This window comes from Natrix helvetica, assembly GCF_964273705.1.
Source record: "Natrix helvetica genome assembly, chromosome: 1".
NCBI classification, from domain to species: domain Eukaryota; kingdom Metazoa; phylum Chordata; class Lepidosauria; order Squamata; family Natricidae; genus Natrix; species Natrix helvetica.
This window is the reverse complement of record NC_138548.1, coordinates 272,982,828-273,007,659: the sequence shown is the minus strand read 5'-3', so window position 1 is coordinate 273,007,659 and position 24,832 is coordinate 272,982,828. Positions and strand designations below refer to the sequence as shown.

Sequence of the window (24,832 nt, the reverse complement as noted above, 5' to 3'; positions counted from 1 at the left end):
GAGTAATTAAATGAGCTTGTTGGATGGAAAAAAAAGCATGGGTTCATAGAACTGCCAGCTATTTAAATCTGGGAAAGCAATGAAACATTTATGAAGGTGAAAAAGTTTATTATGTTTAGAGAGATTGCACAATAAAGTGAATGGGCCTGAATTATGGAACAATTTGTATAAATATGGAGTTGAAGGTTGGCTATTGTATGCAACAGAGCAATCCACAATGGAAGCAAAACACAGCTGAAAATAAATTGAATATTCAGTATATAGTTCCATACTGGGACAAGAAACAACGTATGGCTTACATATGGCTAAATGTACCAGAAAGGTTTCTCTTAACAAAGTGTTGTTAGGAAAGAGAAACATTTGACCCCTTCTGCAGAAAGTGACATGAAAACCAAAATTAATTGTACAGTATTTTAGGCTGACTGTATGACATAATGATGAGAAAGTATTTAAACATTACAGCATCATTGAAAATGGAATACAAGTTATACATAAATTATGAACAAGCAAATGAACTTATGTATATTGGCCTATGGACATGGTGGAACAAGGAGATGGAAAGATACAGACAGGTATAGTTAGTGAGGTTGATGGTTTTAGGTTTTTCTTTCATATCCTCTTATCTTCTGCTTTTTAATTTATTTTGCTTATTACTTTCCCCCACCAGCATTCACCATAAGGTTCCTTATCTTTTAGAGATTAAGTGATGGACATAGGTTTATATATGGAAAACAGTATGAAGAATAAAAGAGGTATTATAAATGTAAACCTTGATCAATTGGAATATTAATTGATCTTTAATGTAACAGAACAAATTAATGATTGCTTTTCTTTCTAACATCTTTTTACCATGTTAATACGTCTCTACTGGGCACACATCTTTGCCAAGATGATGAAGACCAAAATGCTAAACTCCCACTGCTATAATTATTAACCTGGAAAAATCTGGATTAAAACACTTCTGCACTAATAAATTATGCATCTTGATTATTGTTCTGTCAGAGACTGAGGAAATATTTGCACCTGGGTGTTTTTATCTGTTGCAATTGTAAGGGTTTTTCTACCTTTCCTGTAAGCCTGTTGGCCAGTTTGGCTTTCCATGACATAGTTGGTCTGTACTGCTAGAACTTTCAACACTTCATCATGTAAGCTAACTTTGGAACATTACATCATTGACTAGTCAGCCTGACTTCAATGGAAATTGCCTTCTGGCTGTCCAAATATTTAGGAGAACGGGCTAAATACTCTTACACAGGAAAGGGGAAAAACAAACAAAGAGTATCCTGAAAGGACACTGTCCTAAACACACAAATTATTCAAGGTTACAAAAATGTGGGATTATTAAAAAGTTTAGCTTATAGCTCAGGCAGCTGTATATGAAGAGTATGTTTTTCTCTTTGAAGTATGAATTCAAAAACTTGGTTTCCTTCCCTAAAACAGTCCATGTATCCTAGAAACATTTCATATTGAACGTAAAAGGCTTTGCCAAGAAAATCATATTTACATGTCCTATTTTGATTCTGAGTATATTGCACCATAGAGCTGAGAAACTGAATTCAGCATCTGTCCGTTGAGAAGCATTAGAAAATGTATCATATAAACTCTTCAGAAGTATGGAATTAAATTGATGAAGGCTATTTGAACATGCTGCCTAGATAGTCAAGGAGGGAAATTTATGAGACGGAGACGGCCTTGGTCGCGTTGGTGGATGATCTCTGGAGGGCCAGAGATAGAGGTTGTTCCTCTATCCTGGTCCTATTAGACCTCTCGGCGGCTTTTGATACCATCGACCATGGTATCCTGCTGCGCCGGCTGGAGGGGTTGGGGGTCCGGGGCACCATTTTGCGGTGGTTCGGCTCCTACCTTTCTGACCGGACGCAGCGTGTGTTGGCAGGAGAAGAGAGGTCAACCCTACGCCCCCTTACTTGTGGGGTGCCACAGGGGTCGGTCCTCTCGCCACTCCTGTTCAACACATATATGAAGCCGCTGGGTGAGATCATCCGTGGTTTTGGGGAGGGATACCATCTGTACACTGATGATACTCAGCTGTACTTTTCCACCCCGAACCACCCCAACGAGGCCATCGAAGTGATGTCCCGGTGTGTGGAAGCCGTATGGATCTGGATGGATGACAACCGACTCAAGCTCAACCCCTCCAAGACGGAGTGGCTGTGGGTACCAGCTCCCCGGTTCAGCCAATTAATTCCATCATTGGCCATTGGGGGCATTCAACTTGCCCCCGTGGAGCGGGCGCGCAATTTGGGCGTCCTCCTGGATGCCCGGCTGTCCATGGATGACCATGTGACAGCCGTGGCAAGGGGGGCATTCCACCAGGTTCGCCTGGTGCGCCAATTGCGCCCCCTACTGGACCGGGACGCCTTACGCACAGTCACTCATGCGCTGGTGACATCTCGCTTGGACTACTGTAACACTCTCTACATGGGGCTTCCCTTGAAATACACCCGGAGGCTACAGTTGGTCCAGAACGCAGCCGCGCGGGTAATTATGGGGAGTACTAGGTACTCCCATGTGACACCGTTCCTGCGCGAGCTGCACTGGCTTCCTGTGGTCTATCGGGTGCGTTTCAAGGTTTTGATAACAATCTTTAAAGCGCTCCATGGCTCAGGACCTAGTTACTTGCGGGATCGTATTCTGCCCCATACATCCCTGCGACCAATCCGCTCGCACAGAGAGGGCCTCCTCCAGGTGCCGTCCACTAGATAGTGTCGGGGGGCGGCGCCTAGGAGTAGAGCCTTCTCTGTGGCGGGCCCAGCCCTGTGGAATGACCTCCCTCTGGATATTAGGAATACCTCTGACCTCCGCTCCTTTCGTATTAAGCTTAAGACCCACCTATTCCAAGCAGCTGGCCTGGCTCAACTTTGATCTAACCATATCGCTCCTGACGGGTTTTTAACTGGGTATTTTAATTATATTTAATTATCTAGGGGTTTTTAAACACTGTATTTTAATTGTTTTTATTTATCAGCCGACCTCCTCGTGTGTGTCTCGGTATATGTCTCTGTTATATGTTTGTTTTGTCCACATATTTATTTCATATGTTTCATTGTACGCCGCCCCGAGTCCTTCGGGAGAGGGTGCGGCTAAGAAATAAATATTTATTATTATTATTATATATATGTGTGGGGTGTGTGTGTGTGTGTATAAATATATATATTCCGGAATACTTTTATTGTGATTTATCACAACAATGTTCCTTTCAACTTTAATATGTTTGTATTGTGCATGTGTGCATCAATGTGTGTCTGCATGTCATCTTCAAATCAGTGTTGACTTTGGGCAACTGTCTGGACTAATCTGTGAAGCTTTCTTGTCAATATTTCAGAAGTGGTTTGCCATTTCCTATTTCCTAGGCTAAAAAAGGTCTGGCCTCAAGGTCACTCAATTGGCTTTGTGCCTAAGGCACCACTAGAACTCACAGTCTCCCAGTTTCTAGCCTGATGCCTTAATCATTATGTCAAACTGGCTCTCTCATTTCAACTGGCAACATAGAAATGCCAAAAAAATAAATCATAGCATGACACTCAAATTGGACATATGGAAAGCAATACTTTGATGAAAGTAACCATTGGAACAATTCTAGTGGTTTTTTACACATGGTTATCAGTCAACTGAGACAACAGAGTGAAATGCTACAACTGCAATTGTTTTATTAAGGATATAGACACACTCATACAGAACATAATAGCACAGAAGTCTGCTGTGACATCATCATGTGGCCTAGTTATTTAAATCAGTGAGATGTTTGCTTTTTATATATCTATAAAAAAAACCTTACAAACCACCTGTGCTGAAATGCAGGTTATTTTTCTACCCTGTTTTCTGTGTCCTTAGGTTTTGATTCAGATAGGCATCAAAGAAAATGTTCAACCCTAATTTCCAATTACTCATTACAATGTGTCTTTCACCTAGCATCTTAAATGTACCCAAGAATGTACAATAATATTTTGTGTAGCATTTCTCACAAGCAAAAGTGTGCATCTTCTACATGACTATTATTAGGCGATGACTGAATTTCAAAACCACCTCTTATATACCATCAGTCTCTTTACTAACAAAGATATTTGCTAATTAATATAATTGTTTCACAGATAAGATGTGATAAAGGCATAATGATGTTACTCAAGAGATTCAGCATCCCTAAAATGGCAACAGTACCACATAAATCTGAGGTAACTGAGAAAATAATTTAAATTTTCATTCTTCCCCTTTCCTCCAAATCTTCAATGTTAGCTAGAAATGTTTAGCAAGAAGAGAAAATGTACAACACTGTACCAAGATGATTGGAGTAAAGTTTCTTTTAAAATAATAGTAAAAGTATCTTATCATTTAACATCCTCTTAATTTCCTAGTTAAATAAATTATTATTGTTAAACAATGAATTTTATTTCTTTGTGGATTCATAATATATTTTATTGTTATACATTGTAATTCTCATACTTCTTAATAAAGCAGAATCAATTGGCCAGCATAATAAAATAGTATTAAGAGTATAACTGAATTAAAAAAAATCATATTGCCAAAAAATAATGATTACCCATAAATTAAAATGTACAGGGATTTACTGACCAAAGAATAATACATTAATAATAATTAATCTAACTGACATTTTTTTATTTCTACTGCATGTATTCTGATTTAAATGAACTATAGATAGTAAACTGAATTGAGAATTTAGCAAATTTCTAGCAACTATTTTTGCAAACATGTGCTCATGGAGGGTTTTTAAAAATAATTAATTTTTAAGCTCACTTCTTAAATCTAATCTTTCTACTGCTCATAGGTATATGTAAAAAGTTAAAGCTTTATGAACAGATAATGGGATGTGTAGGATATATAAATCATGTGGATTATTTTGGACACTATTCTGATTCATGTCTTTAATAGGAATTTTAGTTTTTCATATAGTTATAAATTTGTATTTAAAAATGCATGTGTATAGAGTGTATAATTCCCAATTAACTGTATAAACTATGCTTTTTCATTCATCAGCATTACCTCTTCTGGTCTACTTAGCACATGACCTTCCGGGCCAGTTATTCCCATCTCCAACATCCTAGCTTGCTCCTAAAGAATAGAACAACAATGAGACCTGAATCAGAAACAAGTTAGATTATTTCTTGATTTAATTGTTAATTTAATTACTAAATGTATTGTGAACAATTTAAAACAAATGTTTTACACCTACCTTTCTCTTAGTATTACTTTTAAACATTTATATAAGAAAGTTGAAAAAAGTGATTTACATAGGTAGCATTTTCTATTGTTTTGTTTTTGTACAAATTAGCTTTTAGGAAAGTATTATGTAGAATGCAACATTAAAAGTGTGATTGAAGTATAGAAACAAAGATTTCAAATAATTAATTAATACAGGTAGCCCTTGACTTATGACAATTGAGCCCAACTTATCTGTTGTTAAGTGAAACATTTGTTAAGTGAATTTTGCCCTATTCTACAGTTTTTCTTGCCAAAGTTGTTAAGTGAATCATTGAAATTGTTAAGTTAGTAATATGGTTATTAAGTGAATCTGGTTTCCCCATTGACTTTGAAGGTCACAGAAGGTGATTGTGTGACCTCAGGTCCCTGCAACTGTCATAAATATAAATCAGTTGCTAAGCATCCAAATTTTGATCACAGGGATGCTGCAACAGTCATTAGTGTTCCATAAGTTACTTTTGAATAAAGTCACTTTTTTCAATTCCATTGTAACTTTGAACAGTCACTAAATTAACTGTTGTAGTCAAGGACTACCTGTAATTGAAAACTCTGAAGATGTTCAAGCTTGTGTATCTAGGAAGTGGACAGGCCTACAATATTAACATATCGAAACAAGGTTATTTGAAGCTGAACTGATACAAAATTAAGACTAAGCATACTGTACAACTCAAGCATTTATATTGTCCAGTTACAATCGAAGGACTCACTTGACTGATCAAATAAATCTATTCAGGCGGTCCTTGATTTCCGACCACAATTTCCACTGCTAAGCAAGTGAGTCACACCTGATTTTACAGCCTTGTTTGCCATGTTGATTAAGTGAATCACTGCAGTTGTTATTCAGTAAAGTAACTCTGGCTTCCCTCTTTGACTCTGCTGTGGGAAGATCTCAAATGACAATCAAAGACTCCAGGATGCTTTAATCACCGTAAATACATGTTGGTTGCTAAGGACCCGAATTTTGATCATGGGACTGAGGGGATGCTGTGATTGTTAAGTGCGAGGATTGGCTGTAAGCTACTTTTTTTCAATGTTGTCGTAACTTTGAACAGTCACTAAGCAAACAGTTAACTTGAGAGCTACCCACGCGATGTGTCATAAGGTATTCTTTTCACACAGTACAATATTTCAATGTATATCTTTACAGTGTTGCTTCAATGTTTATTTATTTCATGTGGTGTAGCAAAATGCAGCATCAGTGCATAAAATTCACAGAAACCACATATCAATTGTGTACGTGCTTGCTTGCTGTTATTTGGTCAAGAAAAGGCAGAACATTACCTGTGCAATTATGTCCCCATTTTCAGCGTGAACCTGAGCTACTGCACCAAGTTCTCCTAAGAAGCTAAATATCTCGTACAGCTGAAAAACAGGAGGCAATAAGAAAGACAGTATTAAGAGACTGAAGATTTATCTGTGTACCGTAATGTCTCAAATGAACACATTTTGTTAAAATTATGAGCTTTTAATAAATTAACCATTCAATACCTGCTAGTAATAAAAAAAAGAAATTTATGTTTAGTCAATGCACTACTGACTAAAGTTTATAATTTCTAATTGCAATTGTATTATGTGCAGCAACTGCTTCATAATTAGATGCTCTGAAAAACACAAAATTTAATAACAACCTGATTAAATCATTGGGATTTCAATTTGTTTAGGATTGAGCATGGATTGAGACTCAAAACCCAATAACCTTACTTAAAATTGGTTCTTGAAACAATTTTTGAACCAGTTTTCTGTTCCTACTTTTCTTAACCAATGAATGGAACTTGGGGGTTCATCTTCTTTTTTGATTTACTATACTTATCAAGCGCCTCTTTAAAAAGTTTAAAGTTATTTACAAAATGTATAAATAACCATATAACACTGCAAGTTATCATCAAAACTCTTCTTCTGAGAGTGCACGTTTTCTACTGAAGGTAGAAGTACTGTATCTGTGGTTACATCTTACAGCTCATTCTTGTTATATAGCCAGAAACCTGCCTATTAAATATTTAAAATCCTATCTTATATATTTTAATTGGACGGCTTGGGAAAACAACAAAATAATTTTGGCATGCATCATATTTTTATTAAGGAAAGTTAAATAACTGGAGCTATCACCCTTTGATAAAGTTATGCTGCCTTTGAATGTGGGAGAGTATGATTTCTAATAGCCAGTAATAGATCTGATTTTTATCAAGTGTGGTTATAAACCTCTCATGTGTGTTTCAGGATTATACACATTATAGTGTGAGTTCTATTCTAATGCCATTTATCTTGTTTTTAATGTTAAATGGATTCACTAAGATAACATACACCCTTCCAAATTAAAATGCACTAAAACTCTGAATAATTTTTATCAGACAAATGTTCAATTTTTTATACATAGTACAATAACCTATTTCTTACCTCTGTGTTTGACATCTGGTACAAATCCTTATAGGCCATGTAAACCAGGAAAGAGTTAACTCCTAAAGTAAGGAAAGATTATGCAACACAAGTATTGGCAAAGAAGTAATACAAAAATATTCATTACACAGAGTACAATGGAAGTCTTTTGCAAAAATATCTTAAATGTAATGAAATGTCTTTCCCGCACTCTGGAAAACAACCAGGATGTTGTGCAATCCACTGCTCCTTAGGTTATTATCTCTCATAAGATTATAGAAATAACCTCCTATGATGAGGATCGCTTCTGAAAAGATGAAAACGTTATCCATCTTTGCATGTTATGGTGAACTATAATTTATGTTTATGCAAAGAATCTGTTCCTTTGAGAAGTTCATAATGCTGGGAAAGGGGAAGAAAAGATAAAAATCAATGATGATGGATGTATTATAGGTAAAGAACCAGATTGGTGAAAAAGCATCCTAGAGAAGATTAAGAGTCTGATCTGACTTGATGACAATAATTTAGCTTATAGTTTGCTCAAGGATGCTTTCCAAAGCATTGAGTCTATACTGTATATTCTCAGTTCTGTTCTCCTCAATAATAAGGGAGGAGGTAAAACAGACTTATAATAGTTTCTGGTGTAGTAATTCCAGGTAAGCCAGGAATTGTAATTTAAAATAAACTTTAGAATTCACTGAGCAGCGAATCAACTAATTAAAAAATAGCCAATAGGTCAGTTAATCAGTAAATTACATTTTTAGTAATCCAAAGGGAGAAAAAAAACTTTATGGCTACCATGTACAAAGCTGCTTATGAAAAAGATACAGTGATTTAGAATCACTATTTGGATCAAAATCAAGATTTGGAATGGACAATGCGTCTACAGTGCTAAATAATTGATATTACTCTTTGTAAATAATTTTTTACACTTCATATACTATGAAGCTAAAATCATAATGAAAATAGCTTTCATTTTTAAAATGAAGAAACTGCATTAATTGCAACTAAATCTGAATTGCAAGCTTTTGGGCTCTAAGTCACCCATCCAGAACAGTATTTTAACTCTTGTTACAAAGAACTGAAGATACTTGAAGAATGACAATAAGGACCTAAAAAGATTATTGTTGCAAGAGTTATTTTGCATACACATGCATACTAATAAATAACAATTAAGTTTCACTCAAAGCAGAATAGCAATTAGAATGAGAAAAGCCAAGAACAGATCTTGGAACTAACAGACCTTTCTCCTTGATGAGTGTCTGCACTTCCTGCTTGACGCTGTCATTCCAGTGGGTGATGTCCACATGCAAGGAGTAGTCACAGCAAGCCTTCCCATCACCCCATTCTCTCCATTTCTCAAAAGCTTCTACCAGGCTTGATTCAGTTTCAGGTACAACATGGTCAACTGTGAAAAAGAATAAGCTCTAGCAGAGAATCAAGAACACATGTCCTTTCTTCCCGAGTTTGTCTGCTAAATTATGTCCTCAGTATCCCAAATCAAATGTCCATTCATTGTGAAACATCGTTACTCACAATGATTAAAATACTCTGTCTGGCTAAAGGGTTAAAAAAACCTAAATACTTCAGAGATCAGCTAATTAAATTCTTATGGCTTCAATGTCTTATTTAGAATATTGCTTTTGCAGCAGAGGTATCATTTTAGTCCTCATTCTTGTATAAAAATTTTAAAAATGTTTACGTCAATTCAGTGAAACTCATTAATTCATTAATCTAATAAAGGGGAAAATATTTGAAGTTAGAAACATATTACAACTGTGCAGAATAAACTTTGCACTTTTCATATTTATTAGCTTTTATGCAGCAAATGAGCCAACAATACATCTTATTCCTTGTAATCTCTCACATAAAATGAATTTGCTGAACAGGGATTTAAAAAAATAAGGCCCTAATTTAATATTAGAAATATTCTAGATGCTTCTAGTACATTTTTGTTGAGATTCCAGGCTCTCTATCCTCTACAATTACTCATTTTAAAAAGTATGTGTAGCTTCATAAGATGCCATCAAACACTTTTTGCTGTGATTGGTGTAATCTTCAATTTTCATTTCAGACTTTTCATATGGCAAACACATTCAACAAGCATTAGAAATGGCAAACCAAGAAGGAAACTATTGCATTAACTGTTTATAATTGAAATTTATTCTGATTTTTAAAAATGCAGTAAATCCAAAGACTTCAGCAAAAAGGCTAAGCTGTGGACTAGACTTCAATGGTGTTAAAATGACTTAAAGCAGGGGTGTGCAAACTTGGGAACTTTAAGACTTGTGGACTTCAACTCCCAGAATTCCCCAGCCAGCCATGCTGGCTGGGGAATTCTGGGAATTGAAGTCCACAAGTCTTAAAGTTCCCAAGTTTGCACACCCCTGACTTAAAGTGTGAGTCAAGAATTTCTCTTCCATTTTAGTTTGCTCTGTTTGTTCTGAGACATATTTGGCCAAGTGCCTATTTCTTTCTGCAGGCATTTTCTATTTGTTAAGGACTGTAGCAGCTGAAATCTAGGCATGGGCAGAAACATTTATTAGCTATTCTGAACTATTTAAGGTTTTCCTTATAGATTTTAACCAAAATATGCAAATCTCTCACTTTTCAAGCACAGAATTCAAGTATTCCAAATCGGTTTTTTCCAACCTGGAAGTTCAGGTCATAAAACATATGGAGGAGATGAGGATACCAAACATCTCAGAAAGACTAAGCATTCTATAGCATTTGTAGTATACATTCCACTTGTCTTCCATGTCTCTGAAAGAACTTTATACTTGCAGATAAGCTGAAAATTTTAGGTACGAAAAATTGATTTCAGCTATTTACAAATAGGAGTATCCTTGAAGTATACAATAATACTTTTAAAAAGTATTTAATCAAAATAACATGAAAACTGCAGCACTTGCAAGTAAGCCAATTGTAAAACTGCACATGAAAATTCTGAGAGCTTATACAGAGATGGTGCATTTTGGTGAAACATTTGCGGCTTCCTGTATAAATGGTACTAAATCTAGTCATTATATTGTTCATATATATACATACACACATACATTATGTATATAAAATATATATTACAATGTATTATGTAAAATATATGGGGGGAAGCCGCAGTTTATTCTAAAGGATGGCCACATAGATGACTGAATATTCTAACAACTGAAGATAATGTCCAGTTCCTAGTCTTCTAAAGTAGTTTTCAGAAAATTCTTTCCCATGGAGAAAGTGCACAAGATCCTAAAAAGGGTTACAGGTGCATATTATATACCAGAAATTTAGCTTGCATACTAATAATAATAAAACAGGAGTACTATTTAACAACATTGAAAATGGATAGAAAAATCCTCCTTGCACTTACTGATCATGGTAGTCCCACCCGCCAGGGCTGCTTTTGTCCCCTGGAAGAAGTCATCCACTGCTGTCATTCCTTTGTATGGCATCTGCAAGTGAGTGTGGACATCAATTCCACCAGGGATAACCATCCTCCCATTGGCTTCTATAATCTTCACTCCTCCAGGAACTATTAAGTTGTCACCAATTTGCCTGATTGGAAAAAAAAAATCAAAATAGTTAGAATAGGCACATCCATTTATAATGAAAAATGAAAACCCTCCATAGCATTTAAGCGTCATTTTCTCAGGTATTTGTTATTTCCATCAGTTTGTATCATTCAAATATTTATTTTTAATTTATTATTATCAAATGCACACCCCAACTGTTTGTGTAAACTCACCAGGCAGCTTACAAAAACATAAAAAATACAAAATACAAAACATATCCATGACCCCATTAACAGAAATAAAAATATAATTCTGATAACGTTAAAACAATGAACTTTTAAGTTTCTTGATAGAGATTCAATTTTGGAAACAGAATGCGGCCGCGCGGGTGATTATGGGGAGTACTAGATACTCCCATGTAACACCTCTCCTGCGCGAGCTGCACTGGCTTCCTGTGGTCTATCGGGTGCGTTTCAAGGTTTTGATTACGATCTTCAAAGCGCTCCATGGCACAGGACCTAGCTACCTGCGGGATCGCATCCTGCCCCATACATCCCTACAACCAATCCTGCCCCATCCTCCCTACGACCAATCCGCTCGCACAGAGAGGGACTTCTCCGGGTGCCGTCCACTAAACAGTGTCGGGGGGCGACACCCAGGAGTAGGGCCTTCTCTGTGATGGGCCCGGCCCTTTGGAATGACCTCCCCCTCGACATTAGGACAACCTCCGATCTCCGCTCCTTCCGTGTAAGCTCAAGACCCACATTTTTCAATTATCTGGCCTGGCTCAGCCGTAGTTCCATCCTATTCCTCCTGACAGTCTTTTTAAATTCGTAATTTTTAAATTGGGGTATTTTAATTGCTAATTTTATTACTATTATTGTATGTATTTAATGACTGTTACCTCCTCCGGGTATGTGTATGCGTGTATGTGTATATGTATATGTATATATATATGTGCTTTTATTGTACGCCGCCCCGAGTCCCTTGTGGAGAGGGAGCGGCTAACAAATTAAATTTATTATTATTATTAACAGGTTATCTGAATCCCACCTCTCCCTGATTATATCAGTCCATCTCATTAGGAATCCTTGGTGCACTCTTCAACTCTGAGCCACAAATATTCTCCTATGCTAGCATTCTATTAGTTCTGGCAGAGAAGACTATCTCTGGACTATCAGCCAGGGACCTACATTTGGAGGGTCCCAGAGGGTGGGCCTTCTTGACCCTGTGCTCATCCTATCGAACAACCTCCCCACCAAAATTAAATTAGCTTCATCCCTCTTGGATGGCCTTGGAAGTCCCTCAATATTTTATTATGTCATCAGGCCTGGGAGTCCAAGGCAACCAGTGACTGATTTAGATGGTTCCATAATTGAGGGAATATTTTCATTTTCTCTTTGCCGGGGGTGGATGGGTTGTATGTATTTCATCTTTAATTAACTTTTTATTTTTTAATGTTAACTTTTTCATTTTTAAATGCCAGTCATGATTTTATTTAATAATCATACAATCGCCCAGAATCCCTGATCTGAGATGGACAGCTTTATACATTTGTTTGCTAAAGCAATGAATGAATGAATAAATACATAAAATTATTACTTTGCAGAAGCTCAAAGGTATTTCATTCATGCTTTATTCTGCAAACAATGCGTCTCTTTTCAAGAAAAAGAATGTACTTTATTAAATAAATATATAAACTATTTTTTTACCAGAGGGGTTCTGCAACAATAATGTTACATATTATGTTGAGACCCAACAAAATCAGCAGATACAAAGCTTTTCTTATGCTTCTTATGTCCCATGGAAAAGCAACAGGGGAAAATGTTATGGAATAGTTTGCTTCGGATTTCAAATTGCAAAGTTGTGAGAGCAGATAAGTAAGTAAGATAAGTAACCTTCAAGAAAGTTAGAAGGACCAAGTCAGATAGATGTCTCGACATGCATTATAAAAGCAATACAAATGCCAACTGCTCCTCTCTTTCAGAAGCCACTGGTTATCGATCTGTTTCAGCAAACAGGTGGGAAAAATATTTGAACTATGGAACTGATATGAATTCAAGCCTGTTGGCAGTTGATGTTTTTCTGATTTAATTTCAGGTCTTCTAGAATCTGTATTATAATTAGCTTTTTTTGAAAGATAATGTTTTTGAATCTGTGCTTTCTGTCTTGAAGCTCAAGTAGCTATGTGAATAATGCTTACCAGTGGATTTTCAAAAACATTAAAAATACAGGTATTCAATGTTTCATTTCATCTTATGTAGAAAAACAGTAAGCAATTTTTAGTACTGCAACTGCCATCGGTTTACCTCTTAATTCATCCTTTTTTGCTATATTGTCTTATTTTAGTTTATTTATTTGCTTGTATCCGCCTTTATCATTACAAATAACTCAAGGCAACAAATATACCCAACACAGCTTAGTTCTATTTTCCCCACAGTAACAAAAGTGAGATGGCTTGAGCTGAGAGAGTGTGACTAGCCCAAGATTACCCAACCAGCTTTCATGGATTAGGTGGGACTTGAACTCATTGACTCCCACTCTCTAGCCTGGTGTCTTAACCACTAGTCCAAATGTGTCTCCCCCCTTATTGATGGGAAAAGGAATAGCAACAATCTACAAGTATACCTAGCAAGACAGGGCTATGCCTAAGGGCCACTGAGAGCTTCAAACATAAAATCCTGCATTCTGGTGCTCTTCCTCATTTTCAGATTCTCCCCTCCTTTGCATTATTCTACATCCCTTGCAAGTGTGTTTAGAAGACCGGGTTGCAAGTACTATTGAAGTCTAAAGAGGCAGGGAGAACTGGCAAAACTCTGCTTTTCACTAGCAGGAGGATGCTAAACAAGCTTCATTTAGAGCCAATCCACCACAGTGAAAAGTCTTGGGATTATAGCACAACATACAACAGTGTACACAGAAGCAATTTCCTACAACAAAATAATACCCTGTTTTCCTGAAAATGGGCGTAGGTCTTAACTGAGACACCTGTTCTCAGGGCAGTGGAGATAGCATCCAGGAATGGATTAACTCTTTCTGTTATCCAATCGGACTGAGTCTGCAATCTTGAATGTCATGCCTCCTCTAGTAGCTCTTCCCAGCTTTTGATGAAGGCGTTGCGGCAGACAGACATGTGATGGTGAAGAAAAAACTTCTCTGTGACCGAGAACCGGACACCTAACTGGGTGGGGCTGGATGCTCTCTCCACCGCCCTGAGAACGGGCGTCTCAGGTAAAACCAACATCCATTCTCCATAGTTGGTGGAGATAGCATCCAGGAATGGGACATGCCAAAGCCTGTGCTGTCCTCATGGGTGGGTCATCAGGGCCATAGTCCACTGGTCCGTGTGAACCAGTTGTAAGACTCGCTAGCCAAAAGTAGCATCCGCTGATACTATCCAACCTGTAATGACAGATAAATGGGAATGGAGAAGTCCAGGTAACCGCCGTACAGACCTTTTCCAATGAGGCCTGTGTTGCACACGCCGCTGAAGCAGCCACACTTCTGGTGGAGTGAGCCGTGATATTTCTTGGTGGTGAAACAGATTGAAGTTTGTAGGCTTTCAATACACAAGTTCGTATTCAGCGACCCTGAATAGAAGGAGAAGCTTTGCCGCCCATTCTGGCTGGCTGAAAGGATACGAACATGGTCTCTGAATGATGTATCAACGCTGTCCTTTTGATATAGATTCAAAGAGCCTTCTGACATCAAGGGTATGCCACTGTCTTTCAAGGTGATGAGTCGGCTCAGGGCAAAAGTTTGGAAGTATCAGTCCACTTGAACATTGGGCACCCCTGAGATGTGTTCTGCCTATATGCACAGGAGATGAGTCTCTGCCGAGAGAGCCAGCAACTCAGCCTCCTGCATGAGGGATCTGTAACAAGTCCGCCCTTGGCTTTTGATGTTCAATTTTGTGGCCGTGTTGTCCATGAGGACCAGGATGTATCTGTTGGCAACAAAGTCCCTGAAATGAATGAGGGCCAGCCGGATTAGACAATTGATGCTGTGGCGTAGGGGCAATTTGGCCACTGGCCCATCATTGACTGTAAATGAGCCCCCCAGCTGAAAACGCTGGCATCCGTCATCAATGTCAGGTGGCCCAGTTACCTGCATTGTGATTAATGAGCAGCTCCTGCGGGCCCTTTGATGCGGAAGGAGGAACCACTGGAGGCATCTGCTGTGCAGCTGAGCCCATGGGACGATTGCGAAGCGCTCACAGTGTTCGCCAGGTCCCGAAGACTGGCCTGTCACTCTGGGGACAGGTATACTATGCTCTCTATGGTATCTATAAGTGCCCCTAGATGAAGAAGCCTCGTCGTGGGAGATGACTTTTTTTGAGGTTTATGGAAAACCCCTGATCTTGGAGGGCCTGAAGGGTAGCACCTAGGTCCCTGTTCGCTTGGGCAGTTGATGTGGATTGCAGCAGGATATCGTCCTGATAGCAGTGGATGGTCTGGCCCAGAGATGGGCCGCTACCACTAACAGCTTGGTGAACACCCTGGGGGATGATGAGAGGCCAAAGCGGAGGGCCCTGTATTGAAAATGCCTTCCGGCATAGGAGAAATAAAAAAAACTGCTTGTGAGCCGGGAGGATAGGAACATGGAGGTAAACCTGTGAGATCCACGGATGTGAGGTAATTGCTCCTCCAGACGCCCTCTAGGATGGTCAGGAGGGAATGCATCTTGAACCGCCAGTAGACAATGTGGCAGTTCAGGTGTTTTATATCGAGAATCACCCTCCAGCTTTCCGAGGACTTTGGGACGATGAACAGGAGAGAGTTGAATCTCTGTCCTTTCTGCCCCTCTGGAACAGGCTAGATCTCTAGGATCTCCAGTAGATGGTGGATGGCCTATTCCACAAGGAGCCTCTTCTCCTGATCCCGAGACACGTGACATCTTATGAAAAACCTCGGGGAGGGGTAGGAGAGAAATGCTAGGAGAGGCCACATTTCATTGTCTCCCTGACCCAGGCATTCATTGTTATCTCCTCCCATCGGTTGGCAAAGAAGGCTAATTGGACCCTGATGGAAAGGTTCTCCAGGCAGTCAATTTTGCCACTGGAAGGGGTGACCTCCCACAGCTCTGAAAGATTTATTGGGTGGGAATCATTGACCGCTTCTAGCTCTGTCCTGCTGCTGACCCTGACTGAAGGATGTTTGATGTTGTGAGCCGAATCCCCCATCTGTCCCTCAAAAGGGTGAATGACAGTAATAAGGGGAAGAGCGAGTCTCAGACCCCCTATAAAGGGAGGGCAAGATCTTACATTTTCCCTAGATTTGACCAGTGAGGGTTCCAAGGTAGCTTCAAAGAGTCGGTCCCCTGAAAAGGGTGTGGAAGCCAGCCTCCACTTACTCCTGGCATCTGTCTGCCATGTCTGAATCAGAGGAGACGCCTGGTAGTCACTGAGGATGCCATTGATGCAAATAGAGATGTGTTAAGTGAGGCATCCACCAAGAGCTCCATAGCTTGTTCAGGTCCTGGTGGTCAGTAGAGGGGATTTTGCCCTGCAACTGCTTAACCCAGAGCAGGGAGGCCCTGTTGAAAAAAGAGGAAGCCATAGAGGTTCTTACTGCCCATGCGGCAGCCTGATGGCCCTTGATTAAGGTTTGTTCACCCGCTCACTTCGCTTTGTGGCCGCAGCATGTCACTCAACCTCCCACTGTTGCGGCTGCAAGGAAGCAGAAGTGGGCCAATGGCCACGCAGGTTCCTGCTGGATGGGGCTGCTGGAGCTGCTGCCATGAGGTGAGGCAAATGTTGGGGTGTGGGTGGCCTAGCTGCGGGGACCCTGAATTAAGCGGGGGCTTGGGGCAGCTCCATTCCCCTGCTTCGCGGTGGCGGCACTGGTACATCGCATGGCCTCCTGCCTCACTGCAAACAAGCAGAAGAAGTGGGCCTCCCATAGAGAAAAAAAAGACACCCCCAAAATATAAGCCCTAGTGCTTTCATTGGGCCCCAGGTAATCACAATGAAATGTCATTAAATAAGCTGAACTGATAAAGGCATCACATAGCAAATCATAATCAAATATAGATAAAATCACTGTGAAAAATATTTTTTTAATGTGCATATTACATTTTCTAGAAAGTTGCCTAATATAATAATTCCTTGCTTCAAAATTCAACACCTTTTTTCCATTCAAATAAATAATACAACAAATTATTCAATCATATTTGAACTAATTAAAGAATTTCTGTGGCCTCTCAAAACAGTATTAATCTCACTCAGCATACTTCATCAAACAGCAAGCTATAGTTTCTGAAACTCATGACCAAGACTGCAGTGAGTTTCTAGTCCCTTATTCTTATTTCTTTATAGGTAGTCCTCAGTTAATGACAATTCAAACAGTGACTGTTGAAGTTACAATAGCGCTGACTGAATGGTGATTCCAGCTGTTCCAGCTATCTCAGCACCCCTGCAATCACATGATCATGATTTGCGACTTTGTGATTGTGCTTTATGCTTTCATTACTTGCAACAGAAATTCTGATCTCGATTGCTGTCATAACTCTTGGACTATCTGTCCAATATCAAGTAACATAATACTTCTCAATACAGAGAAAAAGATACTATGGATTACTTAATTTGCATAATCCTTCTTTATATTCAATCTGAGGTGAAGTGAAACAAAAGGAGAATCAACTCATTCAAAGCAGAGTAGGGATATGAATTATGTATCCTCAATCCAAGTATGACACTACTTTACTGAAATTCTCTATAGGGTTAATGAACCTCAACTAAATATTAGGATAGTAAATCCAATCATTCTGTATATGTATTGCTTTACATTAGTATGCACTATTTTCTACAACAGCATTCCCTATGCCAGTGATGGGGAACCTTTTTTTAACGGCATGCCAGAATTGCGTGCGTATGCGCTATTGCACGCACCCGCGTGCCCATTCAATTTCCCACCCAACTGCGCATGCACATGTGATCCCCGCACATGCGCTACAACCACTCCCCAGGCTCCGGAGCTCTCCTGAAGCCTGGGGAAGGTGCAAACTGCCTCCCCTGCCCCGCTAGAGGCCCTCTGGAAGTCAGAAACAAATCGGTTCTGAACTTCCAGTTGGCCAGTTGGGGCTGTTTTTTGCCCTCTCTAGCCTTCGGAGGCTTTCCTGAAGCCATGTCCAAGTTCTGGTGGGCTGGGGGAGGCCGTTTTTGCTTCAGGAGACAGTGGTTGTGAGCCTCGGGGCTCTTGGGTGGCCCATGTGCGCAGGCACTAGACTGACTCCGGTTGCAAAATGTCAGAAAATTCCCCATTTTGCAAGGCAGCTCTCAAAAAGAATGAAACGGGTGTGGGTGCTTCTTCCATTCTTACAATGAGTAGTAAGGGAAGTGAGCGCTGGCCAATATCCCTGCCTCCTTCCTCCGAGAGCTCACGCGGCAGCATGCTGTGTGTGTGTGTGTGTGTGTGTGTGTGTGTGTGTAAGGGAGGCTGGCAAAGAAGCCTTCATTTTCCCACTGCCCCGGCTCTCGGGGGAAGGAGACAGGGATACTGGCCAGCGCTCGCTTCCCAAGGCTTCTTTGCTAGCCTCCCTTACACACACACACACACACACACACACACACACACACACACACACGCTGCCACATGAGGGAGAGGGAGAGGCTGGCAAAGCAGCCTTGGATTCCCCACTGCCGCACGTCTCGGGGAAGGAGGCAGGGATACTGGCCGGCGCTCGCTTCCCAAGGCTTCTTTGCTAGCCTCCCTTACACACACAAACACACACATACGCTGCTGCACGAGGGAGAGGCTGGCAAAGAAGCCTTGGATTCCCCATTGCAGCGGTTCTCGGGGGAAGGAGGCAAGGGTAGTGGCCGGCGCTCGCTTCCCAAGGCTTCTTTACTAGTCTCCCTTACACACACACACACACACACACACACACACACACACACACACAGAGCCGCGTGAGGGAGAGACTGGCGAAGAAACCTTGGATTCCCCACTGCCGCGGCTCTCGGGATAAGGAGGCAGGGACATTGGCCGTCACTCATCTCGCGTGGCAGCAAGCGATGTCTGTGTGTGTATAAGGGAGGCTAGCAAAGAAGCCTTGGGAAGCGAGTGCCGGCAGTATCCCTGCCTCCTTCCCGAGAGCCGCTGCAATGTGGAATCCAAGGCTTCTTTGCCAGCATCTCCCTCTCCCTCTTCTCCCGATTTCTCCCCGGCAGCTCTGAGTGCTTTTCGGGCACCCAGCTTGCCAGACTGCCCGCATGCCCCTCACAGCTGCAATGGCTTCGCAGGGGGGGGGCTAGACGAGCCATGTTAAACCCCCCTCCAGCCTCGGCTCCTCTGAAGAAGCGCCACGGCTGCTTCCTTCTCTTTGAGAGCCACCTTGCAAAACGGGGTGTTTTCTGACATTTTGCAAGGCGGCTCTCAAAGAGAAGGAACCGACTGCTAGCACTACTCAGGGAACTCGGCCTGTGGAATCTGGAGTTCCAGGGAGAAGGAAACTCCGCCGCGGCCCGCTCCCCCCGTGAGGGGTTCCCCCCATCCACCCACAGCTTCTGCCTCTTGCTCCGCTTCCTTGCCAGCAGTAAGCGGCGCTATGACCAAGGAGCAGGCAGGTGGCTGGGTGGGAAGCCAGTGGGCTGCTTTGGAGCCTGAAGCCCCACGGAGCTGGCATGAGAGGCATCCGGGCCCGAGTGGAAGGCAGCATCTTCCTCCAGTGGGGGTGGGGGCTCTGCCTTTGCAGAAAGGAAGTGGGTGCATGTGCAGCAGCCCCGGGCCGCAGCATCGTTGCTGCCGCCTCTCTCAGCCCCATCACAGCGTCTGCGTTTTCACTAAGGGCCGCCCACTGGCCGGGCTGGCCGCTGATCTCAGAAGGCTAGCGGGCTAGGGATCTGCCAGAAAGACCACGTGGAAGGCAGGGAAGCATGGCAGGGCCGTGGGGAAGGGGTAGCTAGCTAGGCCACGACTCGCAGTCTTACCTAGCAGGGGCGCAGCTCTTCAGGCAGTCAAGCTGCAGAGTACAGATTGGGTGGGGCGGGACAAATGAGCTGTGACCCGGTAACCGGTTCGGGGGTGAAAAGGCCTCCCCTGGCCCTCCGGAAATATGAAAAACCAGCTAGACGACACGCGCATGTGCGTCGGAGCTGACGTCTGGTGTGCCACTCAATTTGGCTCCGCGTGCCACCTGTGGCATGCGTGCCATAAATTCACCATCACGGCCCTATGGTATATTGCAATAAAAATACTATTTTCCTTTTTGTAACTTGTTTTTCTGTGAAACTAAGAATTTTGCTGAAAATATATCAAAACTGAACTATAATTTGTATGTTCTAAATCAGTGTTTCTCAAACTTGGCGACTTTAAGTCCTGTGGACTTCAACTCCCAGAATTCCCCAGCCAGCTATGCTGGCTTGGGGATTCTGGGAGTTGAAGTCCACAGGACTTAAAGTCGCCAAGTTTGAGAAACACTGTTCTAAATGATAGAATTTTAGTAGATTAAATTATTTCTTAATACGGATTTATATTCTACATGAGGCTACGTTTAAAGAGTTTTTTCAAATAATTCAATTAGTGTAAGAATCCTGTATTACGATAGAAGCCAATTTTTGAAGATACAGTTTAGATGAAATTGCTTCAACTGAAATTCTATGACCATTCTGTTTTTTTTTTAATGATCCAATACATTATGCCATTAGCAACTTTGATTTTCAGTTCACAATGAACTCCACTTTCAAATGCTAATTTTTACTTTCAAGGTAACATTTAAGAATGTTTTAAATACTAGATGGCAAATATGTCAATATTTGAAGCACTGAAAAATTATTTGTAAATTACAAGGTATATTGCTGACGGTACAACAATATACATGTTTTTTTAATAAACCCGCAGTTAATAAATTACATAAAAACATGATAGACTTCAGATGTAAAACATTCCATAATGATATTGGGATTTAATCCCAAGTACATATATTTATAGATTAGAAAAAAACAACAGAGCTTTTAATCAGTATAAATGATTATTATGACTTGGCAAACATAGACAGCAGTCAGATAAAAAACATCAGATATTATAGCCTTACTTAAAAATTCCCCTTCACTTTATAATGGAATGACAAGTCATAATCCTGACATAAATTAATCTTGCCCCTGTTCACTTCACCAAATAATACTTCAATATATGAGAGTTTAAATCCAGTAAGTATGAAATAACAGTAGATGATGTAGGGTGTTCAGACAAAACCCAAACAGAAGCTGGTAACAAAGGACTGCTGAATTTCTCTCTTCAATTGTTTTTTTTAACAGGCTTTGGAAACTTTATACTTACTTTATAAGACCATCCTCCATGTAAATGTCAGCATGAAATGACTGATCATCATTGACTATTCTTCCTCCTTTAATAAGAAGACGGTCACTCTGCATGAAAGAAAAACAAAGAATATCTGTGTAGTGATTATACAATTAAAGTGCATGTCATTTTCTATCAATCTATCCCTCTCCAGAAGGAATAGAGGGAGAAATACAAAATTCAAATATTGAGCTGAATTAAACCATGCCAAACTTGATTTTCTAGGTTTTCAGAAAGGATAATTTTAAAAAGACAGGAACTGCAGCTCATCTAATGGTGGATTTAGGATGACAAATGTAGTAAAATGTAGCAAAAGTCAATCATGCTGTCCTTAGAAATTCAAGCCATTCATTTCCTATAAGAGGTTTTTCATTTTGCCTTGCTTACAGTCAAAACAAAACTTTTGAGACATTTAAATTAACTTCATTTACAGTTTACACATGGCATTGAGAGGTTTAAAACATAACATGAAACTCTGAGAAAAAAGATTAACAAGAGAACAATTTCTAGAAAAGAAAAATGACTTATTTTATGGACAGAAGACTTCCATCAGCATAGCATAAACCCTGAAAAATATGCATAAAGGATGATCACGCATGGTTTTGAGCATTGTAAATTCCTTTGTCTACTACCTGTCTAGACGCAAGATGTCATAAGATTTGTTACTTCTGGTATATTATGGTTTTGGTATGCATATTTTAATTAAGAAATTAATGATATATATACTTTGAAAAATCCTCCCATATTCTTTCTATACTCGGTATGGGACATTGGGTTACAAACTGCCCTTCTGCTTTCTTTTGTCTGTCTGAAATATTCTCACTGCTGTTTATGAACAATGTGTCTCATTGTGTTCCAACTGAAAATTCCTGTTAATTATTTTCTAACAACATTCTTTTTGAATGATGTGTCATTATATTAGTACCACATTTTAAAAAGTTAATCAGCTTCAGAGATTGTGTTACAGAAGCAAAAATCTGAACAACTGAAACACATTAAATCCTTTGCAGCAGACTTATTGGTATTCATTTGGCAATAATCTCACCACTAAGTCACAATCTTATCTAATGCCACAACAGCAGCACTATATATAGCAAAGAATATAATGTACCGGTTCCCAAATGCATAATTAGACTGAAGGAGGAGCTCAGATTTGAGAAGTTAAAAAGATGATTACCACACAACAACCAGGATAAGCCTCTGCATCTCAAACTATTGGTAGGCTTATGGCAGAACAATGCCAAAGTAATTATCTGTTTATTCAGAAAAGTTTTGATTTGTCTTTAGTTGACAAAATGATGGAAAGTTGTTCTATCTTTACTAAATATGCATTCTATATTAAAGTGTGGATATTTTGGAGGTGCAGAGTATGTGTATTCAGCTTAACACCACAAACATATTCCAACTGCTCTATTCAGCCTGGCTTAAGTATTTTTGCAGTATATTTTCTTAAATGCTTCACTTTCTAATCAGTTTGCTGATTGCTATAAATACAGCTTATTTCTGAATAAACATATATGATTAAATTATAAGGCCCCAAGTATGTGAAATAGTATATTTGAATGAAATTCTCCTCAGAAAAATATGCTATAAAACAGAGGCGCCTGACCTTTTGGGCATCAGGGACAAGTTCCGTGGAGTGTGTATTTTCCACGGAACGGGCGAGCATGGTTTTGCACACTGCCTGGATCTTGTGTATGTGCAGATGGGGTTTCGTTCACTTTCATGGCCTGGTTACTGGCAGTCCGGAGTCCAATACTAGTCCATGGTCCAGAGGTGGTGGTGGTGGGGTTATTGCTATAAGACATTGCTTTGTATGTCTAAAAGTAGTACAGGATTTGACTAACGTGCCTATAAATCTACCAATCACTTGAAAATATTTCATGAATATTTTGAAAAGATACACATCATTTGTAATTAATAACATAACTAAATGACAAACCACTGTTTTAATTACATGTCACAAAAAGTTGAAACATCAATCAATCCCCATTTCTTGGAAATGTTATTTTAGTTCTATGTAAGTCAAAGATTCCTTGTTCATGTCAATATCATGCAAATTTCGGAATATGCTTTAATGCCAAAGTAAATAATGTAGGACCTCCTTACAAGGAATGTTGTGTGCACTGCAGAACTTCAACGATTACATTGAAAAGCCAAAATGACTGTGTGTTAGAAAAGCCGATTTATTTTAGTGTGAAAATAACCAACCTGAATTTGCTAATGAAAGTTAAATGATTGTGTTTTTTCTATTTGAAATATCAAAAGTCATTCAGAATTTATAGTTAGAAAGCAATTAAGGTTGTTACCTGTAATTTGTAAGCAATTTAAGATGTAAAGCCTTCTACTAATCTGTCATTTATATACTATTGTGAACTCAGGGCTGAATTGTTGGGTAATAAATCAGAGATCTATCATGCTTTGGTTTGTACAAAGAAGGGAAAAAATCTGAAGAGGAAAAAAAATCCCCCCCCCCCCATCCATCCCCCCCCAAAAATTGAACAAACTTGATGACTACAAATATTCATTCTCCAGAGAAGCTGGAGTTGGAGAAAACCCACTAGGTCAGGGGTGGCGAACAAGTTCGACAAAAAGAGCCAAAATTTTAAACTGTGAGAGTCAGAGAGCCACACCACGCTGTGACCTGCCAAAACAGACAAACACTCACACAAAAGCATATAATTTTAACAATAATATATTAAACACATAATATAACATGCTCAGTCAGGTGTTTTTTGTTATAAATTTTTATAAACCCATTAGAGCTGCAACGGAAGGCAATGGAAATATTTTTAGACACAAAGCTTTTGACAAGTTAAAATTCACAGTAAATGGAATAATCTCTACAATCTTTTAATATGGAAAGTCAAAGGCAAGGATGGGCATTTTCTCTTTTATTATTTATAATTGGTTAGGACAGGGGTGTCCAAACTTGGCTGGCGAATTCTGGGAGTTGAAGTCCACAAGTCTTAAAGTTCCCAAGTTTGGACACCCCTGGGTTAGGAGGTCCTGGCGGGCCAGAACTGAAAAGCTAAACAAATATTTCAGCTAAAGATTCAGGTAGAAAGAGATACAAGATGAAATGCTATGCAAATGATATAGTAGTAACGATTATGCAAACACAAAGCTCCATAAGATACTAATGGCAGAATCCAAAGATTTTTGGCTACCTTTTAGAGATAAAAAATTAAATGAAAAGTAAGATAATAAGGCATTCAATTTCCAATGAAAAAAAAACATGAAAAGGGGGATTGGGATATGAGAAAAATATAGTGAAATATCTAGAACTCTTATTTAATAGGATATAATAATAATACATTTGAAAACAATTATAACAAATTATTGAATGAAATGAACAATTCCTTGAAACTTAGATATTATCTAAGATAAATGTTTTATTCCAAATGGCACCAACTGGAAACT

The 24,832-nt window shown here is 39.6% G+C and overlaps 1 protein-coding gene across 2 annotated transcripts in view; it reads right to left on the bottom strand.

Annotated features, from left to right (window-relative positions):
* The window catches only part of DPYSL3 (dihydropyrimidinase like 3), an 83,106-nt gene that overhangs the window by 10,075 nt on the left and 48,199 nt on the right, over nucleotides 1–24,832 (bottom strand). For both annotated transcript variants that reach the window (XM_081937853.1, XM_081937854.1), the window contains exons 2-7: nucleotides 21,389–21,477; nucleotides 10,970–11,154; nucleotides 8,852–9,016; nucleotides 7,630–7,691; nucleotides 6,517–6,597; nucleotides 5,017–5,085 (exon numbers count right to left, since the gene is read on the bottom strand). In XM_081937853.1, the coding sequence (XP_081793979.1) occupies nucleotides 5,017–5,085; nucleotides 6,517–6,597; nucleotides 7,630–7,691; nucleotides 8,852–9,016; nucleotides 10,970–11,154; nucleotides 21,389–21,477 (651 nt within the window). The remainder of the gene's footprint in view (nucleotides 1–5,016; nucleotides 5,086–6,516; nucleotides 6,598–7,629; nucleotides 7,692–8,851; nucleotides 9,017–10,969; nucleotides 11,155–21,388; nucleotides 21,478–24,832) is intronic.